Here is a 20,387-nt window from a genome sequence, read left to right as displayed (position 1 = left end):
GGCCAGTCCTGGGGTCTGGACCTTTAAGTAGAGGCCTTCAGGTCTAGCACAGCCCAGGGCCATCTTGGGCCTTATCTGTTGTTTAGCCAAGATCTGATGCTTCTCACTGGGGGAGGGGGGGGTACAGTCCTGGTGGCAGCACCTAGAAGGATAATCATCAACCTCCCTCATAGAGATGTTCCTCTCTCTCCATGCCAGGGGATGGCCATCTGCTGGATTTGTAGTCTCCTGGCTCAGGGTTTCTCACGCTAGTTTTCTGTCGTGGAGCCCTAGAAGGCAGGTGGCTCCCCAAAGCAAGTCACGCCCCCCACTGCCCCCCCCTCAGTGCTGGTGTGGGTGTCTTGCCGTCAACACCATCTAACTCAACGCCTTTTTGCTTTGTTCCCTGCAGGTGGTGGTGGGAAAGCCAAGGTTTCTGGCAGACCCAGCAGCCGAAAAGCCAAGTCCCCAGCCCCAGGCCTGGGGTCCGGAGACCGGCCACCTTCGGTCTCCTCAGTACACTCAGAAGGGGACTGCAATCGCCGAACACCACTCACGAACCGTGTGTGGGAGGACCGACCCTCATCTGCAGGTGGGTGTCGGCCAGGGTAGAGGCGACCCAGGTGAGGGAGGTGGTCCCTGATCCCCACCTACCAAGGAAGGGTACAGGAAGCAACAGATCAGCTGGCCACAGTGGCCAGTCACGCAGGGGAGCCCGGCACCCTTTTATGCCTGTCAGGCACTGCAGGGTTTTGATGGGGAAGCAGAAGGCAGGACAGAGGGAGAGATGGAAAGAGTACCGCGGTGCAAGCAGAAGGTGGCAAGGCTGTGCCGCGAAGCCAGGGAGAGGACCAGTCTTGAGAAAGCTACAGAGACGGGAAGTTGGATGCTGCTGCCCCAGGAGGCCCAGGCTCTAGCTTCTAGTGTGGTAGGCAGGGTCCTGGGGTGCTTACGCTGCCTGCGGAGCCCTCTGCAGCGCTCTTCCATCTTCCCCACAGGGTCCACACCGTTCCCCTACAACCCTTTGATTATGCGGCTACAGGCAGGTGTCATGGCCTCACCACCTCCACCCGGCCTCGCCGCGGGCAGTGGGCCCCTGGCCGGTCCCCACCACGCCTGGGACGAGGAGCCCAAGCCACTGCTGTGTTCACAGTATGAGACACTCTCAGACAGCGAGTGACTCCACATTGGAGGGGTGCAGTGCCAGGGCATGGAGCAGGCAGCTGCCGACTCTCCCCACTGAGGAAGAAGCCCCTGAGTCTGCCTGCGCGTCCATCCGTCCGTCCACCCATCTGTCCATCCAGAGCTGGCATCCTGCCTGTCTAAAGCCTTAACTAAGACTCCCGCCCTGGGCTGGCCCTGCGCAGTGACCTTACTCAGGGGATGTTTACCTGGTGCTCGAGAGGGGAGTGGACAGGAGGGGAGGACAGCGGGCCCGGAGGGGGTACAACGATGATGTGTCGGTTGCACGTGTGCATCTGGGGCAGCGGAGACCCAACACAGGATGACCAGGCACCTCCATGCCACTGCCTCGCCCCTTAACGCATTTGGAACCAAAGTCTACGCTGAGCTTGTGGCCCTGCCCCTCCCTCTGCCCCCAGCCCGCTTGCGCTCTGGACAGACGTTCCCAGCTTATCCTGCCCCAATGCTGTCATCGCAGTCCCCAAAGGCCGCCCAGCCCACAAGACTGGGAGCCCATCAGACCAGGTGGGTGCACAAGGGTCCAGGCGAGGCTTGGGGCACGGATGTTTGTCAGAACTGGACCGTTCCTAGCCATCGCTGTGGCGATGGGAGGGAAGGCAGGTGTAAATGGTGTTGGCTTACAGGGTATATTTTTGATACCTTCAATGAGTTAATTCAGACATTTCACACAAGGAAGGACTCCCCAGTGTTACTGCTGCTGTGCTTTGGTCTCTGCTTACGTTCCAGAGGCGTGTGCCGGCCAAGGTGGTGACCCCACCATATGCAGAACTGGGGGACAGGGGCGCCGGCACACAGCCCTGCACCCTTCCTCCTCCCTTCCTTGGGCAGAATGGACTTGATGCATATTCTGTGGCCGCCATCTGTGCACGGTGGCATTCTGTCATTTACACATGTTGTTCCAATTAAAAAAGCAAATTATACTCAAGTGACAAAGCTTCCACTCAGCTTCTCACTGGGCAGCAAGCAACCAGGACGGAAGGACCATAGCTGAAAGCCTCAACAGTCAAGGGGATGGTACACCCAGCAGTGAACGATGACCCCTCCCAGTAGAGTCAAATCAGAGGGCATTCAGTGTTTGCGACTATGGGGAAGCCACCAGGTACTTGTATCCTAGAGATGTTGTTCACACGTATGGGGAGTCCATTGGGTATATACACCCGTGGTCATTGTACAGGGGTGTTCACACCATGCTGTGTGGGGTATTTATGCCTGGAGTCAGAGCATGGAGTGTTCACACCTATGGTGAAGATCCAGGGTATTTGCACCGCATGGAAGGTGGTTGCATAGTTGAGCCTATGATGAGGTTGTGGGGTGTTCACACTTGTGGTGAGTGTTAGACTTTCACACCTGTGATAGGGAATATAGCATGCATGCTTGTGATGAAGGTGGCAGGTAATCTCACAGTGACAGTGTGCATCATTTACATGGTGAAGATTACTGCCTTGTAGTAGGCATCGGGAGCCTTGCCCGTGAAGTATTCTTATGAGTTTAAATGTCCGGCAGTTACACTGCGGGGAGGGTGTGTGTCAGTCACGCCTGGAATGAGGGTGTACTGGCTGACTCTTGTTTCTTGCTAAGAAGAACTATCGTACTTGTTCCTGTTCAATGCGTGAGTAGTGAGTATTCTTTGGCTTGACCAAATGACTAAACCTACCTCTTTGGGTTTGCTATGAAAAACTCAAAAGAGGCCAGGCTGTGGTGGCGCATACCTTTAATCCCAGCACTTCAGGACAGGCTCCAAAGCAAAGCAATACAGAGAAACCTGTCTGCAAAAAAAACAAAACCTCAAAAGAGCCACACTGCCACCTTGGTGCCTGTTTTAGTCAGTCTTCTAGAACAGTGGTTCTCAACCTTCCTAATGCTTTGACCCTTTAATTCAGTTCCTCCTGTTGTGGTGACCCCCCCCCCATAAAATTATTTTTGTTGCCTCTTTTTTTTTTTTTTTTTTTTTTTTTGGCTACTGCTATGAATTGTAATGGAAATATCTGACATGCAGGATCATCTGATATGTGACCTCTGTGAACGGGTTGTTCAACACCCCCAACAGGTTGAGAACCACTGTGCATTCACACACATGCACTTCCTCTCTCTCTCTGCCTCAGAATTTAAGAATAAGCTTTTTGAAAAAATGCTTTTATTATTTTTTTATGTGTATTGATGTTTGATCTGTATTTACACCTGTGTGTCCCATGCACACCTGGTACCTGGAAAGATCAGATTGGAGTTACAGACAGTTGTGAGCCACCAGTATGGGTCCTGGGAACTGAATCCTGGGTCCGCTGTAAGAACTGCCAGTGCTCTTAACCACTGAACCATCTCTCCAGCCCTTTAACTGTAAAATAGCATCAACAACCAAACCCAGCCACAGTGCTGAGAACTAAGTATAGCTTAGTTTTCGGCCCTTGAGCTTGAATGTCTCAACATTTGGAATTGCCCCTTGGGGTAGGGGCTGACGACCCTTCATCACTGAGTTCACAAGGCATAGTGCCTCTGTCGTCCCAGTCTGGCATCTGGGAGCCTGGAAGGTTTCCGGAGAGCCGATGGTCCTTATTGCATGACCCTAGTTCTCCCGGCAGCCAGGGAGTCAGCAGGGTAAAGCCACTCTGAGCAAAGCAAGTTGAGGAGCAAGAGAGAGAACCCTCCTCCTGACAGTGGTGCCGCCCACCACCAATGGGCCTTCCCACATCAAAGCCATCAGGACAGTTCTGCAGGTGAGGTTCTCTACTCACTCAGTTTGTGACAGAGTGACACTATAACCAACCATAACCGTTCCTTCCCACAGCAGAGCCTACTGTCCCCCAACCTGTCCTGCAGCACCTGTCTCCAGAGCTGGTTTGAGGGTTGGTTTGCAAGGGCATCAGAGAGAGACCCTTTGGGCACCTGGGTGCTGGAGGTTGGGGGACTTCCTGAGTACAGGGAAAGGATGTTAGGCCTCTGGTTGGTGCCGACTGCCTAATTAACTCAAGGGAGAAGGCCTTCTTTGCTTTTAGCTTCCCATCACTGACTTGGCTGAACTCACTTGGTCTACCCATGCAAGTGGCCGGTTTGGGTGCCTTGAAGTTCCCTTTCATGCCACAACCTGGGGGTGGTGCTGGCTGGAGTACAGTCGCCAGAGGCCACCCACTCAAAAGTGAATTTACGCACCTTCTGACGGAGCCATGAGCTCAGCCCTGCCTTGTACCACACACGAGCCAAGGTGTCAGCCTGCCCCTGATCCTCAGCTCCGAACCTGGGCAGCCAAGGATGCTATGACAGACAGTCCCAAGTCTCCAAAAGGAACCTGCCTTGGCTCTGCTGCCAGGTGAGTGGGTCTGGCTAAAGGAAAGAGGTTTCATAGCAGGGAGCAGCCTGGGGATCCAAAGCAGCCATCTCTGCCACATCTGCCCTCGGCAGAGATCTGGCTAGCAAGGCTCAAGTGTTTGGAAAGGGTGTGGGTCACAGGAGGTGGGCATTGCTGACCCCAGGCACCCAGTGCCATCCACCGGGGATGTCTAAGCTGGAGTGGGGAGAGGTATTTGCATCCTCCAGGGGCTTCAAGTTGTCTCAAGTTCATCCTGTAAACTCCAGGTACAGACATGAGCAGAAACCTAGGAACTATCATGCTGGGTCTGAGCACTGGGGCCTGGGCAGGACTCAGCCTGTGCCCAGACTGCAGTACCAAAGCCAGCGGCCAGGTGGCGCTATGTGGCCTCACCCTGGACATGGCCACCCCACCTGGACAGGTAGCTTTGCCACACCAGCTCAAAGTATGGTGTCCCTTGGCTGTCACCAGAGTAGAGCTGGTCTGAGCCCAACCCCATGTCTGTCAGACATGAAGCCATGACTCTCCCTTGTCTATTTTTGAGGGCCAGGCAAAGAGGTAAACAGGCACAGAGCCTGTGGCATCTGTGTACCCTCTGTGAGTCTCTTTGGCTCTGATCTGTGAGGAGCATGTCTTCACTCCGTGTGATTTCTCATCCTTGTCTCCCAGGAAGGTATTTTAGACACTGAAGACCAGCTGGGGTACACTCTTCTCTAGGAACCCCACGTTTGCTCCTGAGTCTCTTAATACAGAGAGAGCTCGCTATTCCTGCATCAAGCCAGATATGATGTGACCCCTTCCCCAAGGAGAGTTCTGCCCATGGGGTGAACATGTCCTGCCTGGTCCCCTGGGCTTGACTCGGAAACCACACAGACCAGAGCAGTCAGTAGGACTTTGTAGAGGTAACATCCTGCACAAGAGAGGCGAGGCTGTGGGGGACACAGCCCGTGTGAGGAGGTGAGGCCTAGCCAGAGACGCTTGGAAAGTCAGGTGGAGACCAGGAGTTGGTGAGAAAGGCCTTGCATGGCTAGTTTACAACGGTGATGAGGGAGGACTGGGCCACGCTTGGGATGGAACGCTCTACAAGTCAGGTCAGCGAGACTCAAGGGCAAGAGTTGTGATGAAAGGCCCTTAAGCAGCCACTGGAGCTTGGAGGTGTCTCTGCCACCCTACTCATCTGTAGAACAGGTGTGATGACAGTGGCACTGCCCTGTGGCAATGCTCTGTCTCGGCTGTGGACAAGATAAGGTGAGATGAGAAAGCCACTCAGGGCTCGTCTGGGAGGACACAAGTCTCTCATCCTTGGCAGCTGGCCCAGGGATCTGAGGCCATGCCAGATGAAGCCAGGATGGCCACACTCACTTGTTATTCTCCAGGGAGCTGTGACCTCCATCAGAACCTCTTGAGTCCCCAGCCCACACCTTTCCTGGGCACTTCCCCCCCCCCATACCCTCTGCACCTTGTGGGGGCACTGTGATAAGAGGATAAATTAACAAAATGAGAAGAAAAGTTCCCAGCAGCTATAGAACAGGCTCGAGACCAAGGTTCTTTATTCCTCCTCAGAGAGGAAGTGGGGTGTCTGGAGGAGGTCCCCCAGCAAGTGGGTCTCTGTGCACTCAAGGCCAGCCCAGTCTATGTAGGGACGTTCAGGACCTATCTACAGTCAAGCCATTCCTGTGGAGGAGGGTTTTGGGGCCAGAGGCTTGCACACATGGAGAGTGTTCTCCAGGAGCAGGGGAGCTGGCGTCCCCCAGAGTAATGCTAGGTAGGAGGAAAAGTGAACCAGGAAAACCAGGATTCCCCTCTCCCACCCCAGGGCACCTCAGAAACTGAAGGTGGGTGGATCCTGGCTGTGTGTATATGTTTTTATTTAAGATAATCTGCCAGTTTTTAAAATTGTTCAACCAGTAGGCACCTCTGATAAGCTATATAGATAGATGGGAATCTACCAGTCATTTGATTTCTATTTGTCCCACAAAAGGTGTCCCTTTCCTCCCCTGGTCCACCATCCTCCCCTGGTCCACCATGGGGGCAGCAGGCAGGTTTCCAGCTACTGAACATGAGGCCATCTCTAAGACTTGTGGGTGAGTCATTTTAGCCTGGGGGACCATGGGACAGCACCAGGTTTTGGTAAGAGTTAAAGCAATGACTCTCCTTCACACTCTCCTTCCAATGACTCTCCTTCACACTCTCCTTCACACCATAGCAAGAGAGAACCTGGGTGCTCAGGAACTGAGGTGTCACTGTTAGGCTCATCCTGGGTGAGAACAGGAAGCCAAAAGAAGCTGCCACAGTTTCTCTAGTCTACAGCAGGACTCGGAAGCTCAAATCTGGAGTCAGCTGTGGGCAGGTGATGGCCATGTCCCATCGCTGCCTCTGAAGCCTCCCTGGGCACCTGCCAAAAAGCCTCTTGTGGGGACACTTGGGACTGCCTTGAGGGGCTGGGCCCTGCACAGCAGAGGACCTGTTTTGGGCAGCCTGAGGCCACAGCCTTCGCTAGCTCAGCCCTCAGCAGCTGGGGTTCAGGCTGGGGTGAGCACGTTGAATGCCTGTTTTGGAAGCGACCCTGTGATAATGAGGTTGGGAGCCAGGCCACTACTGAGGCTGGGTTCCCTGTGTCCTGGGTCCATTGGGTTGTCCCTGCCTTAAGGGCACACCAGGACATGCTTAGCCCCGCTCTTGAAGCCATACAGCCTGGTAGCTATAAAAAGTAATGAAAGATGCATTCCCCAAATCCTCCAGGCGGGAGCTCAGGCACAGCCAGCCTGTGGTGGGGACAGGCTTCCAGAAGCAGCCTCATGCTCATTTGTCCAGGCCCCAGGGTTCTGTCTCCTGGGCCCCTGTCCATCTTTCTGGGACTTCTCCCACACTCAGCTCCTCCTCTGCCACCAAACCTGGGCTCCTCAGACTACATCGGGGCCGTGGGAACCGAACACAGGGTCCCCGCACCGTTGCAGCTGCAGGCTCGAGGAGAACCAATGGCGTGGCTGGCCGAGGCTACAGTGCAGTGTGGTGCGGTAGGAGCTGCGGGCCAGCTTGGGGAAGATGATTGCTGTGCTCCCGAACCGCAAGGCACGTGGGCGAGGCTCCAGGGTCAGCTGGCTGCGGTAGCTGCGCCATGTACAGTTGGGTGCTGCCACTATGGTCTCGCTGTAGGCTGTGACTGTGGGCACTGGAGCATAGAAGATCTTGTCTCGGAAGTACCTCTCTGAGGTGTAGGTGACCTCAGAGTTGCAGCTGAGAAAGACAGCAAGTAATGAAGGGGGTGAGTTGTCTCTACCCTCAGTAGCCAACCTTTCACAGAACCCCCTTCTCGACTGTGAAGGGTCAAAATCCCAGCTGGGAGACTTTTGCAAGCAGCAAGGAATCTATGTTATTGGAGTATTCAGGGCCTAACTGTGGCAAAGGTCACATGGGAGAACTGTGGTGTCCTATGAAAGTTCCCACAGCCCCTCCTGGTAGGTGACTCCCCCATTCAGAGGGACCAGTCAGTGACATCAATGCCACGTCCAGAGTGTCTGACACCAAGAAAGTGGGGGAGGGGTGTCCTCCAGAGGAGGCTTGCTGCTCCGCCCCCATAGCCAGGCCTGGTGCTCTCCCTACAGTTAAGGGGACCCCTTCACACCGCTTGGCAGGATCCTCCCTTAGACCTTGCTCTTGGCCCGCTCACCGGATTTCATGTGCAGGTTCTGGATCCACCTTGATGCTCTCCCCGAAGAACACAGGCAGCAGACGGGGCCTCATCTCCAGGGCTGGGGGACTTTGGAAGAGGGAAATAGCCTATGTGGAGACATGGGGGAGGGTCACAGTTTTTAACACTCGCCCAGTACTGTGAACAGGGAGGTTAAATAGACATTCCTGTCTGCATGGCCCCATGAGGATGGGGTATGACTGTCTCCACCCCCCCCCCAGTACCCAGGGAACCCCAGGATTGAGTGATATTGGGCACTGACCCTTGTCACAAAGCTCCCAGGTGAGGTGTTTAGGGAAATAATACCAGAGAGGCTGTTTGCAGCTCCATGTTCCCCCAGGTACACAAGGTAAGTTTGCTGAGTAGCTGCCATGCCCTGGGCACAGCACTAGGCCAAAGCAAGCATCAGTTCAGAAAGGCAAGTGCGTATTATTAGGTACAGACCATTGCAAAATCGAGTAAGCCTGCCATCACTGGACCTAATTCCCCAGCCCATTGCCCCTAAATGAAAAAAACAGCTCAGGGACTGGGGCACTAGAGCGGCCGTTAGAGTGTTTGCCTAGCATGCATGAGGCCTTGTGTTCCACCCCCAGAACCCCATAAATAGGTGCTCGCCTGAAACCCCACACTCAGAAAGTGGTGTCAGCAAGTTGGGAGTTCAAGGACAACCTCAGGTGCACAGTCTTAAGACACCCTAGGCCTTGGCCAACCCTGCTGCAGCCCATTTCAGTCAGGTGTCCCCTGGGACTTTGCTAGTCAAACAGAGCCCAATTCAAATGGAGGGAGGCAGAGAGGTACAGTTCTCCAAGGACCCCCACTCAAAGAAACAGGGAGTGCCCCCTGCAGGAACAGAGAGAGCAGAGTCCAGATGTCCACTGGGGACAGGGCAGCTGAACACATCATATCCAAGGACTCTAGGGCTAGACACCCAGGGAAGGGGGTGGCAGCCACTAGCCACCCACCAGGAGAAATTTTTGCAGTCAGAGCCCTAGCTTTAAGAATGTCTCCCTTTACAGCCTGTGGACCCAGCTGGCCTGCAGACCTCTCGGGGGAAAGCCCAACGGTTTTGGGTGGAAGACAATGCTGCCCCCAGAAGATGGGGTATAGACCCAGGGTCTACATGGACTGGGATCTTCACAGCATCTGCCTTGCTGGGTGGGCCCCCAGAGCACACAAAGTCCCAGAAAGGTGGCCAGCCATCCAGAGATCAAGGGCTCTGTTCTTCTAAAGAGATTATCCAGGGTGCTGTAGGATGGCTCAGTGGTTAAGATAATGCTTTTGGAGAGGACCCAGATTCCATTCCAGGCATCCACAGGGTGGCTCCCAAACACTTAACTCCAATTCCAGGGGACTAGTTCCCCCTTCTGGTCTCTGTGGGCACTCAACATGTGTGTGACACACATAAACATAAGGAAAATATTGAGATCTCCAGCTTTGGTATATGTCTATGACCTGAATTGTACCAACTCCATATAGGGCTGAGGGTGGCCAGTTCCCTGGGGTTTTAGTGTCCCCTTGCAGCTCTGGGACACAAGGACCGAGGGGGAGAAAAGCCTCAGGGCAGAGGTCACCTCCCATACCACCTTCTGACTAACCCCCCACCCTCAGCCTTGCCCTTTCCTGAGTGCTGAGAGTCATGGGCAGGCCAGGACATCTGGCTAACTACTGGGCAGAGAGGGGTAGGGTAGGTATCAGGGCTGAGGTTCTGAGAATAATGGGGCCACTGAACACCCTGCCCAGTAATGGTAAACTTTGCCAGCTGGACGTGTGGTGACATGGGACTCGGCACCCTGGGAAAACCCAAAGTCACAGGGATTGATAACGTACTGTGGCAGAGATCACGGTGCAACCCAGAGACTGCCCCACCTGACGCTGTTCAGGCCTATCTGAACAAGACACGGGGTACAGCCAAGGGGCCAAAATAGTGCCATAGCCCATGGAAATCACTAGACCAATAAACACCTATCAGTGAAGGAAAGGAACGGCCCCAGTGGCTGCTACTGGAGGAAGCAAACAGCCAGGACCTCCATGAGTGCCACCGCCACCACACACAGAGAGACTGCATGACTCCCTCAGCAGCTTCTGCTTTGTTCTGAATGAAGTCTCACTCTAGAGCCCAGGCCTGGAACTCCCAGCAATCCTCCTGTCTCACCCTCAAGCTCTAATTGTCATTAGCTACATGTTAAATATGCCTGTGACCAGAGGAAGCTCCTGTTCTGGGCTTGGGTTGACTCTTAACCTCTTGTCCCAGGAGGGAATGAAGCAAAGAGAAGCCATAGCAGCCTAAGTCCCTGGCCTCCCTGCAGGAGGCTATTAATGGGGGTGGGGTGGGGCAGACTTGTTCTCTCTCCAGTATGCCATGCTAGGCAGCTATGTAAGACTAAAGAGAAAATGCCACCTGCTCAGGAGAAGTCCAAGAGACCCCCAAGGGGCTCTGAAGCCTCAAGGGCCCAATGCAGGCTGCAGATAGCCTGATGATACGTGGGAAATGGCCACCAGAGCAGTGCAATTAGGAGAGGTTCCCGAGATGGATCCCCACTGCAAACCAGCAAGACAGGTGATGCTGACTGTCCCCACACGGATAGTCAAGTCCCAAATCCCCCATCAGTGGAACCTCTGGCCAGCATGGGCTCTCTAGAGGTATGAGGTGGCCCTGAGCTAAGGTGGGCACTAACTGGATGACTAGTGTCCTTAGAAACAGGGTGAAGATGGACAGACATTGTACTGCATCTCAAGCTAGGGTGCCACAGAGCACCCTGGCTAAGGGTTCCCCCCAAAAGCCAGAGCTTGCCACAAGAAGCCGCAGATTGACACTGGACTGATGGGGGGTGTCCTTCTGTATCTATATTTCTCTTATTGGTTAGTGAATAAAACACTGTTTGGCCAATAAGGCAAGAGTATAGCTGGGACTAGGAGACAAGAAGAATTCTGGGAAAGATAGGGAGACAGGCCCCACCACAACAGTCACCATGTGAGCTACCAAAGGAGTTATAGGTCCAGACCCTCCTCTGGCAAAATAAGACCACATGGAAATACTTAGATTAACAGAAATGGGTTAATAATTAAGACAGACCTAGCCAGTAAGAAGCCCTAGTCACTGGCCAACAGTTTCATAATTAATATAGTGTCTCTGTTTATTTGGGGCAAAACAGCTACAGGAAGCTCTACAACCCCCGGCCCAATGGATTACTACCGGAAGCCAGGAATGGATTTTACTTGATTCTGGTAGTGCAACCTCCATAATCTAAACCATAATCTAAGCCATCTTAACCAGTCCCATCTGTGATGCTTCCCCCGGGGAAGGTGGCTGTTTGTAGGCTCCCTAGACACCTGTCAGGATATGGCCTGTCTGCTTGTCACACCAATGCTCCAGGTTAGGCTCTTCACAGCAGGTGCCCCAACCTTGGGGGCTGGACTGTGGAGACGGCTGGCAGTCCACCGGAAGTGAATCAGACCAGGCTGGACGGAGGCCCTGGCAGATCTCTCTGCAAACAGACTTTACCCAGCCTGCATGCTCCCTCCCTTACACTGCACCTAGGCCATGGGTCTGTTGAGCCCTGTCCTCTTTGCCTATCAATTTATTGTCCATTCTATCCACCTGTTAATTTGTCCATCCACCTAGCATCCTCATCCATCCATGCTTCCTGACTCCAGACACCAGCTGCCCCATCTCTCATAGTAGCCTTCATAGAAATGAAAAGGCAGAGGCCCTAAGTGTGACAGCCAAGCCACAAAGTAGTGGCACCCACATCATGCCCTCCCCACTCTCCTTAGACCAGAGCCCAGATCTGTACCCACCTGGGAGGAGGAAGCCAGCCCCTCTGAATAATCCACCGTGACATCAGAAGCACACTCAGCCCTGTACTTCCGAAGCTAGATGTTCTTGTGAATCAACCAGGAGAAACTGGGGAGGCGGTCACCTGTCATTCAACAGTGACCCCGACCTCCCCATGACCACAAGGCAGTTGGGGGGGGTGGTCTAAACAAACACTCAATACCCAGAGGGTCTCCCAAATCAGATCCCAAAAGCCATCTGCAGTCCCTTGGGGGCAATAAAACCTGATGGGGGGGAAGGTGCAGGCAGCAGTTGCCCAAACTGCTTGTCAGAGCTGAGAGCCATGTCCTGATAGCTGAGGGGCCACATGGGAGGGCAGCAGCCACTCCTAACACGCACACACAAAGGTCACTTTGTACTCCTCACAGGAACTTTTCACTTACATCCCTGATTGAGGGTTCTAATCCGGGGATCCTGGGAGCTCATGGTACTGTTTTAAATAAAAGACACAGCCTATTTTAAAACAAAAACCTAGGCAGGCTTTGGTAACACTGCCTTTAATCCCAGCGATTGGGAGGCAGGGGCACTCGTCTGTGAGTTTGAGGCCAGCCTAGTCTAGAGCTAGTTCCAAGACAGGCTCCAAAGCTACACAGAGAAACCCTGTCTTGGAGAGGAAAAAACAAAACAAGCCTTAGCTTCCAGCCTCCTCCTCTGGGTTCTGCCACAGGACACTGGCACATGCCACCCTTTTAGACTGAGACACGCTTCAACCCTATATGAGTAAAATCCACTCCCTGGTTTGCCCTGGTTTTCTGAGGCATCATTCCCCGCCTGCCTGTCGTAGTCACACCTCTGAATGGTTGCCCATCCATCACCCCTGGCGCTGTCACACACCGAAGGAAGTGAATGTAGCCCCCACTAGAATGGCAGTTCTATGAAATGACACGGATTCTGGTGGGGGGGGAGACATGTGACCCCCTTCATATAGCCTCTTCCTTGCACAGTTGAAACGAGGGCCCCAAGATGTGGGATGGCCTCCTTTTATCCCACACAATACATCAATCAATCGGCAGTTGTCAGCCTACCGACACCTGGACCTAGGAGTTACCCAAGCAGGGGAACAGGGAGGCCATTAAACCATAGAGTGTAGAAGAAATGGGACTCAAGGAGGTGGGTATCCTGGTGGGTAGTAACGAGTAGATGGGCAGATGGGCGGGGCCACAGCTGGGGCCCCAAACCTGAGGCAAGGTTGCCATGGCCACTACTTTATTAAAAGCAGCACCTGGACCCCATAGCTACACATGTTGTTTTTCTGTTTAAAAATTTAAAAGGTCGTTAACTCGCTACACAGTGAAAACCAGGGCAGGTTTAAATGCACACTGGAACCAGCTTCCCTGGTTCTATTCTGGGCAGCTTTGGGCAACTTCCTAACCATTTCTGTGCCCCAACTTCCTCCAGGAAATGGAGGTCAGAGGCCAGCAAGTACTCACTGGCAGAGAGCCATCCCTGGCAGGAGGGAAATGCCAGCCACACACCAGGTGTCCTTCATTACCTGGGCCCCAATGGCCCCAGGCTTTCCTGCCCATACAAAGTCACAGAACCAGGGAAGTATAGCTCCATAGCCGGCACCTACTTAACCAGGAAAGGAAACAATAACAGCAGCAGCGAGCCCTGCATGCTGTTCTCACTGGCGCCTATGGCTGGCCTGGAAGGCATGAAAAGCATTCAGAACTCCTGCAGAAGGAGGGTTCTGGGTCATGCAGAACTGGAGCAACATCTTCCTGGGCCCTTCTTAATGACGGCCCTCAGAATATGTCCTGAGATTTCTTCCCCACCATGCAGCCTACACCAGGTGATCCACAGCTGCAGGAGTGCTGGCCTGTCTTTCCCCAAGGTTCCCTGAGAACAGCATTGCTCACTTGGCCTTTACTCCTAAAGTCTTCAAACCACCCTCCTCCTCCCCAAAGAGAGGTGCAAGTTAAATTCAAGACAGGCTTCCAACTTCCCTGACTTGGGGAGATTTAAATAAAAGTTTAGACACCCTTACCGTGTGTGCCCTGGACTATGTCAATGCCACGGGGGTGAGGGGCAAACTTACTTAAAGAGGCTCAAATGCTTCCTGCGCTCTGCACACCTTGGCGGGAAAGGCCTTAACACACCCAGAGGAGACCAAGCCACATAACAGGGTCACATCACAAGGCTCATGTGTAACCTCTGCTGTGTTCAACCTCCCTTTCTTCAAGTTGCTCCCTCTACCCCATCACCAGGGCAATCCAGGCAAAGCGGGTCCAGCAGCCCCTAGAGTCCCAGCTCCTAGGGCAGTTCCACTTAATACACCCACAAGACAAAGCCGCTGGAGGCTTTCTTTCAGGCCGAGCTGCGTTTTCAAAAATGTCTCCATTTAGCAGCCCGGGGATGGGTCAACAGGGCAGGAGGGAGCAGCAGGGATGAGACCCACGGACAGATGGCTACAACAGGCCCCTTTGCAGATGTAAACTTTGGGGGCACCAGACATTACTCTGTACTCTAGCCCACTGACACCCACCCCGAAACTCCCAGCCTACAGGTCCTGGTGAGTCTGGTGCAACTCCATGTCCGCCTCATGAGGGAGGAGACCATGCTGGCTTTTGCATGGCCCTCCCACTGCCAGGTCCCCGCGTCTTACCGCTGGTGCCTCATTGGGTCCTGGGGGTTCAGTGGTGGCACGGGCGTCCAGGGTGCCCGGCGACAGGGCATAGAAGGGAGGGCTAGGACTGGGACTCGGGGGCAGTCCCGAGTCAGGACTGTCCAGCAAGCCGTCGCGGCTCTGCTCCCTCGTGTCCCCCATGGCCTGCAGATGCAGGTGACCCACCATGACTAGCGGGCGTGAGGCGCGAGCCTCAGCAGCTCGGGTCCCCGCCACCACTGGGCCGGAGGGGAGAAAGCTCTGGCCCGCGGCTCCAGCTGAGACCCACTCCTGATGCAAACGCCTCCAGCCGCCAGCTGAGCCTCCTTTCCCAGGCGCCGCCCCCTCCCCGCCCTCCTCCTCCAGCGCCTCTTGCTCCCGCCCTGACCACCCACCCGGCCAGGGAAGGGTGAGGACTGCAAGGTCCCAAGCCTGCAAAAGTCACCCCCCTCCCCACCCCGGAGGTGTTGAATGCTGACTTGAGTCCACAGCCACTTCAGCAAGAACGCTGAGCCACCAGCGGGGCCATTGCAGGGTCCCTCACCTGGCCTGAGTCTCCAAGAAAAGCAAGAAGTACCTTCAGCAACCTGCGGGGTGGGGGTGGGGGAGCACTTACAGTGATCAGAGGACCCAATGTCAAGATCTGCCCCCGGGACCACCAGAGTGCTCACCTCCTTTAGTCTCTGTGAATTTCTCTGGGCAGCAACGCCCGCCCTCCGGGGTCCACCTGGGCCCAGGTAAAGAAGGACACCTGGTGTGCAGATAGCAATCCCTTCATTCCAGGCACTTCTCCCCATCACTGCGTTTAAGTCTCCAAGTCTGCCTGTGAATGCTTGCTTAGCTTTGATCTTCCTTTTCGGGAGAAAGTGGAAGCTGGGAGATGGTTAGGAAGTTGCCCAAGGGCTGGGGGAGCGCACTTCCAGAAGCCCCTTAACACCTGCTGCTGTTGGGTTTCTCGAAAACCTGGTTCTCAGCCTTCCTAATGCTATGACCCTTTAATACAGTGTTGTGCTGTGTTGTGACCCCAACCATAAAATTACTTTCGTCACTACTCCGTAACTGCAATTTTGCTACTGTTGTTGAATCCTAATGTAAATATCTGTATTTTCTGATGGTCTTAGGTGACCTCTGTGAGAGGGTCCTTTGAGCCCCCCAGAGGGTCATGACCCCAAAGGCTGAGAACCACTGCTCTAAAAAGGTCTCATTCAGGGACCAGACTCTGCTCACCCTGCCCCACTTTACCTCTCTCGGGAGCTGAACACAGTTCCCAATCTGCCTGCTTTTCTGGCAGCGACTAGAGGGCATCCCACCACCGCCTGCCTCCAGCCTTGCATCTGGACACAGGATCCCAGATACCCTCGGATTACTTGGCAGGATGGCATACAGCTCAGGGGACAAATGACCTCTGCTAGTCCATCTACCTACCCCACATCGGCTGGAGAGACCCCAGCTTCACTGTGACCCCTGGAGTTTTGTCCTTCTCTGTAGGTGGGCCAAGTCTTCTGGCCTGCAGGTGTGCCTAGGTCTGGACTCAGGTGCAGCTGGCTGGCCTGTCCTCAGAACCACGGGCAGGTGGGGTGGGGGAGGGCAGGAATAATATACCAGGTGATACAGGTTGAGGCTCAAGGAATGTACCACCAGCAGAAATAACCAGAGGCAGTTGTGCCAGTCAATCAGGGAGGGCTTCTCAGAGGAGGTGACGCTTGAGCAGACGTCCAGGTAGAGGGAACAGCAGGGTGCAAGGCCCTATGGCAGAGAGAGCAAGGTGCCACCAGAGGCTGTCCCAGTGGAGTGGCAGGCTGAACCCTGTTACAAGAAAAGCATACAGCCCATACCTATGTCGGCTAGGAATGAACTTGGGGCTTTGGCTGCCTGAATGGAACCCACAAGAAATTTCCCCCAGGGGCCCCTTGACCAGAAGTGGGTGCATGTGACTGAGTTTCACAGGGTGAAGTAGGTGGCAGGACTCTCAGGAATGTGAAATACAGTGTGGCCTTCCCCAGTGCTGGGGATACCATTGTCTCTCTAGAAAAAGCTCTACCCTCTTAAACTTTCAAGAGCCTCCAAAGAGCCTTCCGGAAGCCACTGAGGGTGAGCTGAGAACAAGTTAAGGGCCAGTGTACCAGGCTGTCTTTTGGGCCACCAACGGGCTCCCAAATCATAACGTGGAGACTTACTAGTTATGAATGCTCAGCCTGGCAGTTGCAATGTGATTTAGCCTGTTTCTCTTCATCTATGTTTTGCCTCAGGGCTGTTTGTTTGTTTGCCTTTCTTTCATTCTGTCCTTCCTTTCACAGCCTCCTCCCATCTGGCTGGCTGGTGGCTGGCCAGCCCCAGGAGTCGACCTTTCATTCCCCCCTATTTTCTCCTCTTCATATTTATTCTCTCTGCCCACCAGCCCCACCCATCCTTCTCCTGCCCAGCTATTGGATGTTCAGCTTTTTATTAGGCCAATTGGGTACCTTAGGCAGGCAAGGTGAGACGCCAACACATCTCTACATCAGCCTAAACAAATGTAACACATCTTTCTCTAGTCAAAGTAATATACCAGGGCTTTGGAAGTGTAGGTGTCCTGGCTTTGCTGAAAACTTTTGATATCAGGCTAGAGTAATGGATGAGCACATAATACTTTTGCAAGAGGACCAGGGTTTAAATCCCACCACCCACACTGGACTGGTCAAAACACCTGTAACTCCATTCCAGATTAACGCCCTCTTCTGGCCTCTGTGAGTTCCTACAGTCAATGTGCATAAACCTATTAACATAAAATCTTTTGATGGCGTATGCCTCTTTTGAATTGTCCACATTTGTTTTGACAATAAAATTTGTCATGACATCTCTGATGCAGTCCAGACCTTTGCCCCATTTAGACTGAACAGAGCCTCTTGTATATTAGTGGCTCTTTTAGGACAAATGCTGGCTGACTTCTGGAAATTTCCCTACACCAGCACATGGCTTCCTCTGGAAGGAACCACACTGTACCAGGTTAACAGTGAAGACCCATGGACACCAACAGCCAGGAAAATCCAGTCTCACTGCAAATGTCAAATGCCAAATGAACACCCACGCAGGTGTCCGTGGCCGGGGCCTCTGACCTATGGGGATCCACAGCCACAGGCCTGGGACTACAGTCCCCTGAAAGCCAGTACTGTCAGTGCTCGACTCCTCCCGAGGCCGCACAGTCTGGAGATGTAGGAGGTAGGAAAGGGGCAATGGTTTCCATAGACTGCGTGCGAGCTGGGCTGGCTCAGCCGCCCAGGGACCTTACAGAGGGGGCAGGAAATGAGCTTGTCACTACCTGAGCACTGCATCTATCCAGTGCAAGGGCTAAAGCAGGCCAGCACTGGCATGCATGCCACACGCAGAGCTCTGGACCTCGAGGTTCTGAAAAGCAGGCGCAGTGAGTGGATCCAACCCGGCCAACATTGAAGTGTGGAGTTTGGAAGCAAGAAAATGACAGGGGACACAAATATATCACAGGAAGGGTAAGTGGGGTGCTTCTGGCATGCACATGTCTCAGGCTGGGCGTAGGGGAGCCACCTATGCCACACACACACCCTGGGTGCTCTTCAGGGAGAACTCACCACTGCTAGCCGGAAAGGCCAGTGGGTAGGGAATGAACACAAATGGCTCTTTCCTGGGGTGCCACCAGCCACTTAGTCCATGCCCCAATTAACCAACCTTTTCTAGAGCAGGGCTGGGCCTTCAAGGACTGCTCACAGGGACACACGCATCAACTGTACTAGTCTGACACTCAACATGAACATTTGTTTTCCCATCGTTAGTTAAAGTAAATGGAGTCACAGAGGCTCAGAAAGGTCACAGAGCTTCGGGAGCCAGGTTGAAGGCTGTTCTGATGGAGGTAGGGTGAGGCTGTCACTCGGTCCCAGAGGGTCCATGAAACACATAAGACAGGAAGATGGCATCCTGTGGCCTTCCATGAAAGCTCCAGACCTAACAGGCTTAGGGAGAGGGCAGCACTAAGGATGCCAAGCTTCAGCGAGAACTAAGAACAAGGACAAATGAGGGTGTACAGGTCACCCTGTCCTCCTGAGTGTTCTTCAGAGAACAGGGCTGGGCACCCTGCTCCCAGCCAGCATCCACACACCTCTGTCCTGTTTTGACTCCACATGTGGGGAGGGTCCTGACCCCCCCCCCCCACACACACACAGTCCCTGGGTCTCTTTCACCCCTGTTCCTGTCCAACCCTTCCCTGTGACTCACCACGATCTGCAAAGGTTGGTCCGGATTGGAGTCACCATCCGAGAGGCTGTGTCAAATGCTAGGAGGGTAGAAGCATGACCAAGGGGTCACCCACAGAGAAGTGACCTCATTCCCAGAGGGGGTAGGTGCCTGTGGCTCAAGCTTTAGGAGTTGTCCATGTTTCTTTTACCACCTTCCAGAAAGGGGCGGTCTTAGTTAGGGTTGTTACTGCTGCAGGTTGGGGGTGGGGGAGGGTTTATTTGGCTTATACTTCTACACTGGAGTCCATCATTGAAGGAAGTCAGGACAGGAACTCAAACAGGACAGGAGCTGATGCAGAGGCCACGGAGGACTACCACTTACTGATTTGTTTGTCATGGATTGTTCACCCAGGACCACCAGGTCAAGGATGGCTCCTTGGCGGGCTGGGTCCTCCCCCATCAATCACTAGTTTAAAAAAATGCATTGCAGTGTGGGTCTTATGGAGGCATTTTCTCAACTGAGGCTCCCTCCTTTCAGGTTAACTCTGGAGTGTGTCTACTGGACTTAAAACTAGCCAGCACTGGGGCCCTTACACACAGCATAGAAGTGCATCCCTGAGTGCTTTAGTGAGACCCACAGAGAACAGGCCCTCCTCTCCACCAGGGCTGTCTATGTGTCCTTTTAAAGGGTATCCTTATATACACACTCACACATATGTACACACACCAGTGCCCATTCACAAACATGCATCCATACACATGCACATACCTACTCACACATGCATGCACACATATACACATACCTACTCACATGTGCATGCCCACTGTTCTACTATGGGTTTCTATTGTGATAAAACACTGACCAAGCCTTTAATCCCAACACTTAGGAGGCAGAGGCAGTGGATTTCTGTGAGTTCGAGGCCAGCCTGGCCTACAGAGCAAAGTTCCAGGACAGCCAGGGCTATACAGAGAAACCCTGTCTCGAAAAACAAACAAAAACAAAACCCTACCAACCGAAAGCAACTTGGGGAGGAAAGGGTTTATTTCAGCTTGTAGTCTATCATCAGGAGAAGCCCAAGCTGTCTTCAGTTCTTGGAGGCAGCAACTGAAGCTGAGGCCACTGAGGAACACAGCTCACTGGTTTGGTTTCCCCTGGCTTGCTCAGCATGCTTTCTGATAATACCCAGGACCTCCTGCTTGGGGATGTCACCTCCCACAGTGAGCTGGGCCCTCCTATATCAATCACTGATCAAGAAAATGCCCCCCCACTTGCCCACAGGCCAATCTGATGGAGACAATTCCTCACTGAGGTTCCCTCTTCCCATGTGACTCTAGTGTGTCACATGGGACAAAAAATAACCAACACACACTCACATACTACATGCACCTATACACATGTACATGTGTACACACATACACAGCCCCATGAACATGCATGTACACAGGCACAGGTGTTCACATAGACACATCTTCAGCAGCAGATACAGGGGGAAGGGGACAGTGTCGCACATGCCTCCCCGGAACACTTTTTGCATCCTTGGTCAAATAGTTTGAAGTAGCTGCCAGGAAGGCATGGATGGAAAGAAAAG

General features: G+C 53.6%; 2 protein-coding genes across 23 annotated transcripts in view; one reads left to right on the top strand and one right to left on the bottom strand.

Moving 5' to 3' along the window:
- The window catches only part of Ncor2 (nuclear receptor corepressor 2), a 160,327-nt gene extending 158,220 nt beyond the window's left edge, over positions 1-2,107 (top strand). For all 22 annotated transcript variants that reach the window (XM_051204936.1, XM_051204928.1, XM_051204924.1 and 19 more), the window contains 2 exons: positions 392-571; positions 978-2,107. In XM_051204936.1, coding sequence (XP_051060893.1) covers positions 392-571; positions 978-1,159 — 362 coding nt within the window. In that variant the 3' untranslated portion in view covers positions 1,160-2,107. The remainder of the gene's footprint in view (positions 1-391; positions 572-977) is intronic.
- Positions 2,108-7,330: 5,223 nt separating this feature from the next.
- Rflna (refilin A) lies at positions 7,331-14,943 on the bottom strand. The gene is made up of 3 exons (XM_051204943.1): positions 14,615-14,943; positions 8,154-8,263; positions 7,331-7,720 (listed from the first exon to the last, which is right to left on the bottom strand). The coding sequence occupies exons 1-3, from the start codon at positions 14,801-14,803 to the stop codon at positions 7,387-7,389; spliced, it is 633 nt and encodes a 210-aa protein (XP_051060900.1). The 5' UTR covers positions 14,804-14,943; the 3' UTR covers positions 7,331-7,386.
- Between the last annotated feature and the right edge of the window lie 5,444 nt (positions 14,944-20,387).

Source organism: Phodopus roborovskii, unplaced genomic scaffold, assembly GCF_943737965.1.
Source record: "Phodopus roborovskii unplaced genomic scaffold, PHOROB, whole genome shotgun sequence".
Classification (NCBI taxonomy): domain Eukaryota; kingdom Metazoa; phylum Chordata; class Mammalia; order Rodentia; family Cricetidae; genus Phodopus; species Phodopus roborovskii.
The sequence above is the reverse complement of the archived record's forward strand: the minus strand, read 5'-3'. Positions and strand labels throughout refer to the sequence as shown.

Bases quoted from the DNA above. Each gene is read 5' to 3' on its own strand.
- Rflna (XM_051204943.1), bottom strand. From the start codon at position 14,803: ATGGTGGGTCACCTGCATCTGCAGGCCATGGGGGACACGAGGGAGCAG. The intron at 8,264-14,614 runs GTAAGACGCGGG...GTCTCCACATAG, and splicing joins GACCCAATGAGGCACCAGCG to GCTATTTCCCTCTTCCAAAG. The intron at 7,721-8,153 runs GTGAGCGGGCCA...TGTCTTTCTCAG, and splicing joins GAACCTGCACATGAAATCCG to CTGCAACTCTGAGGTCACCT.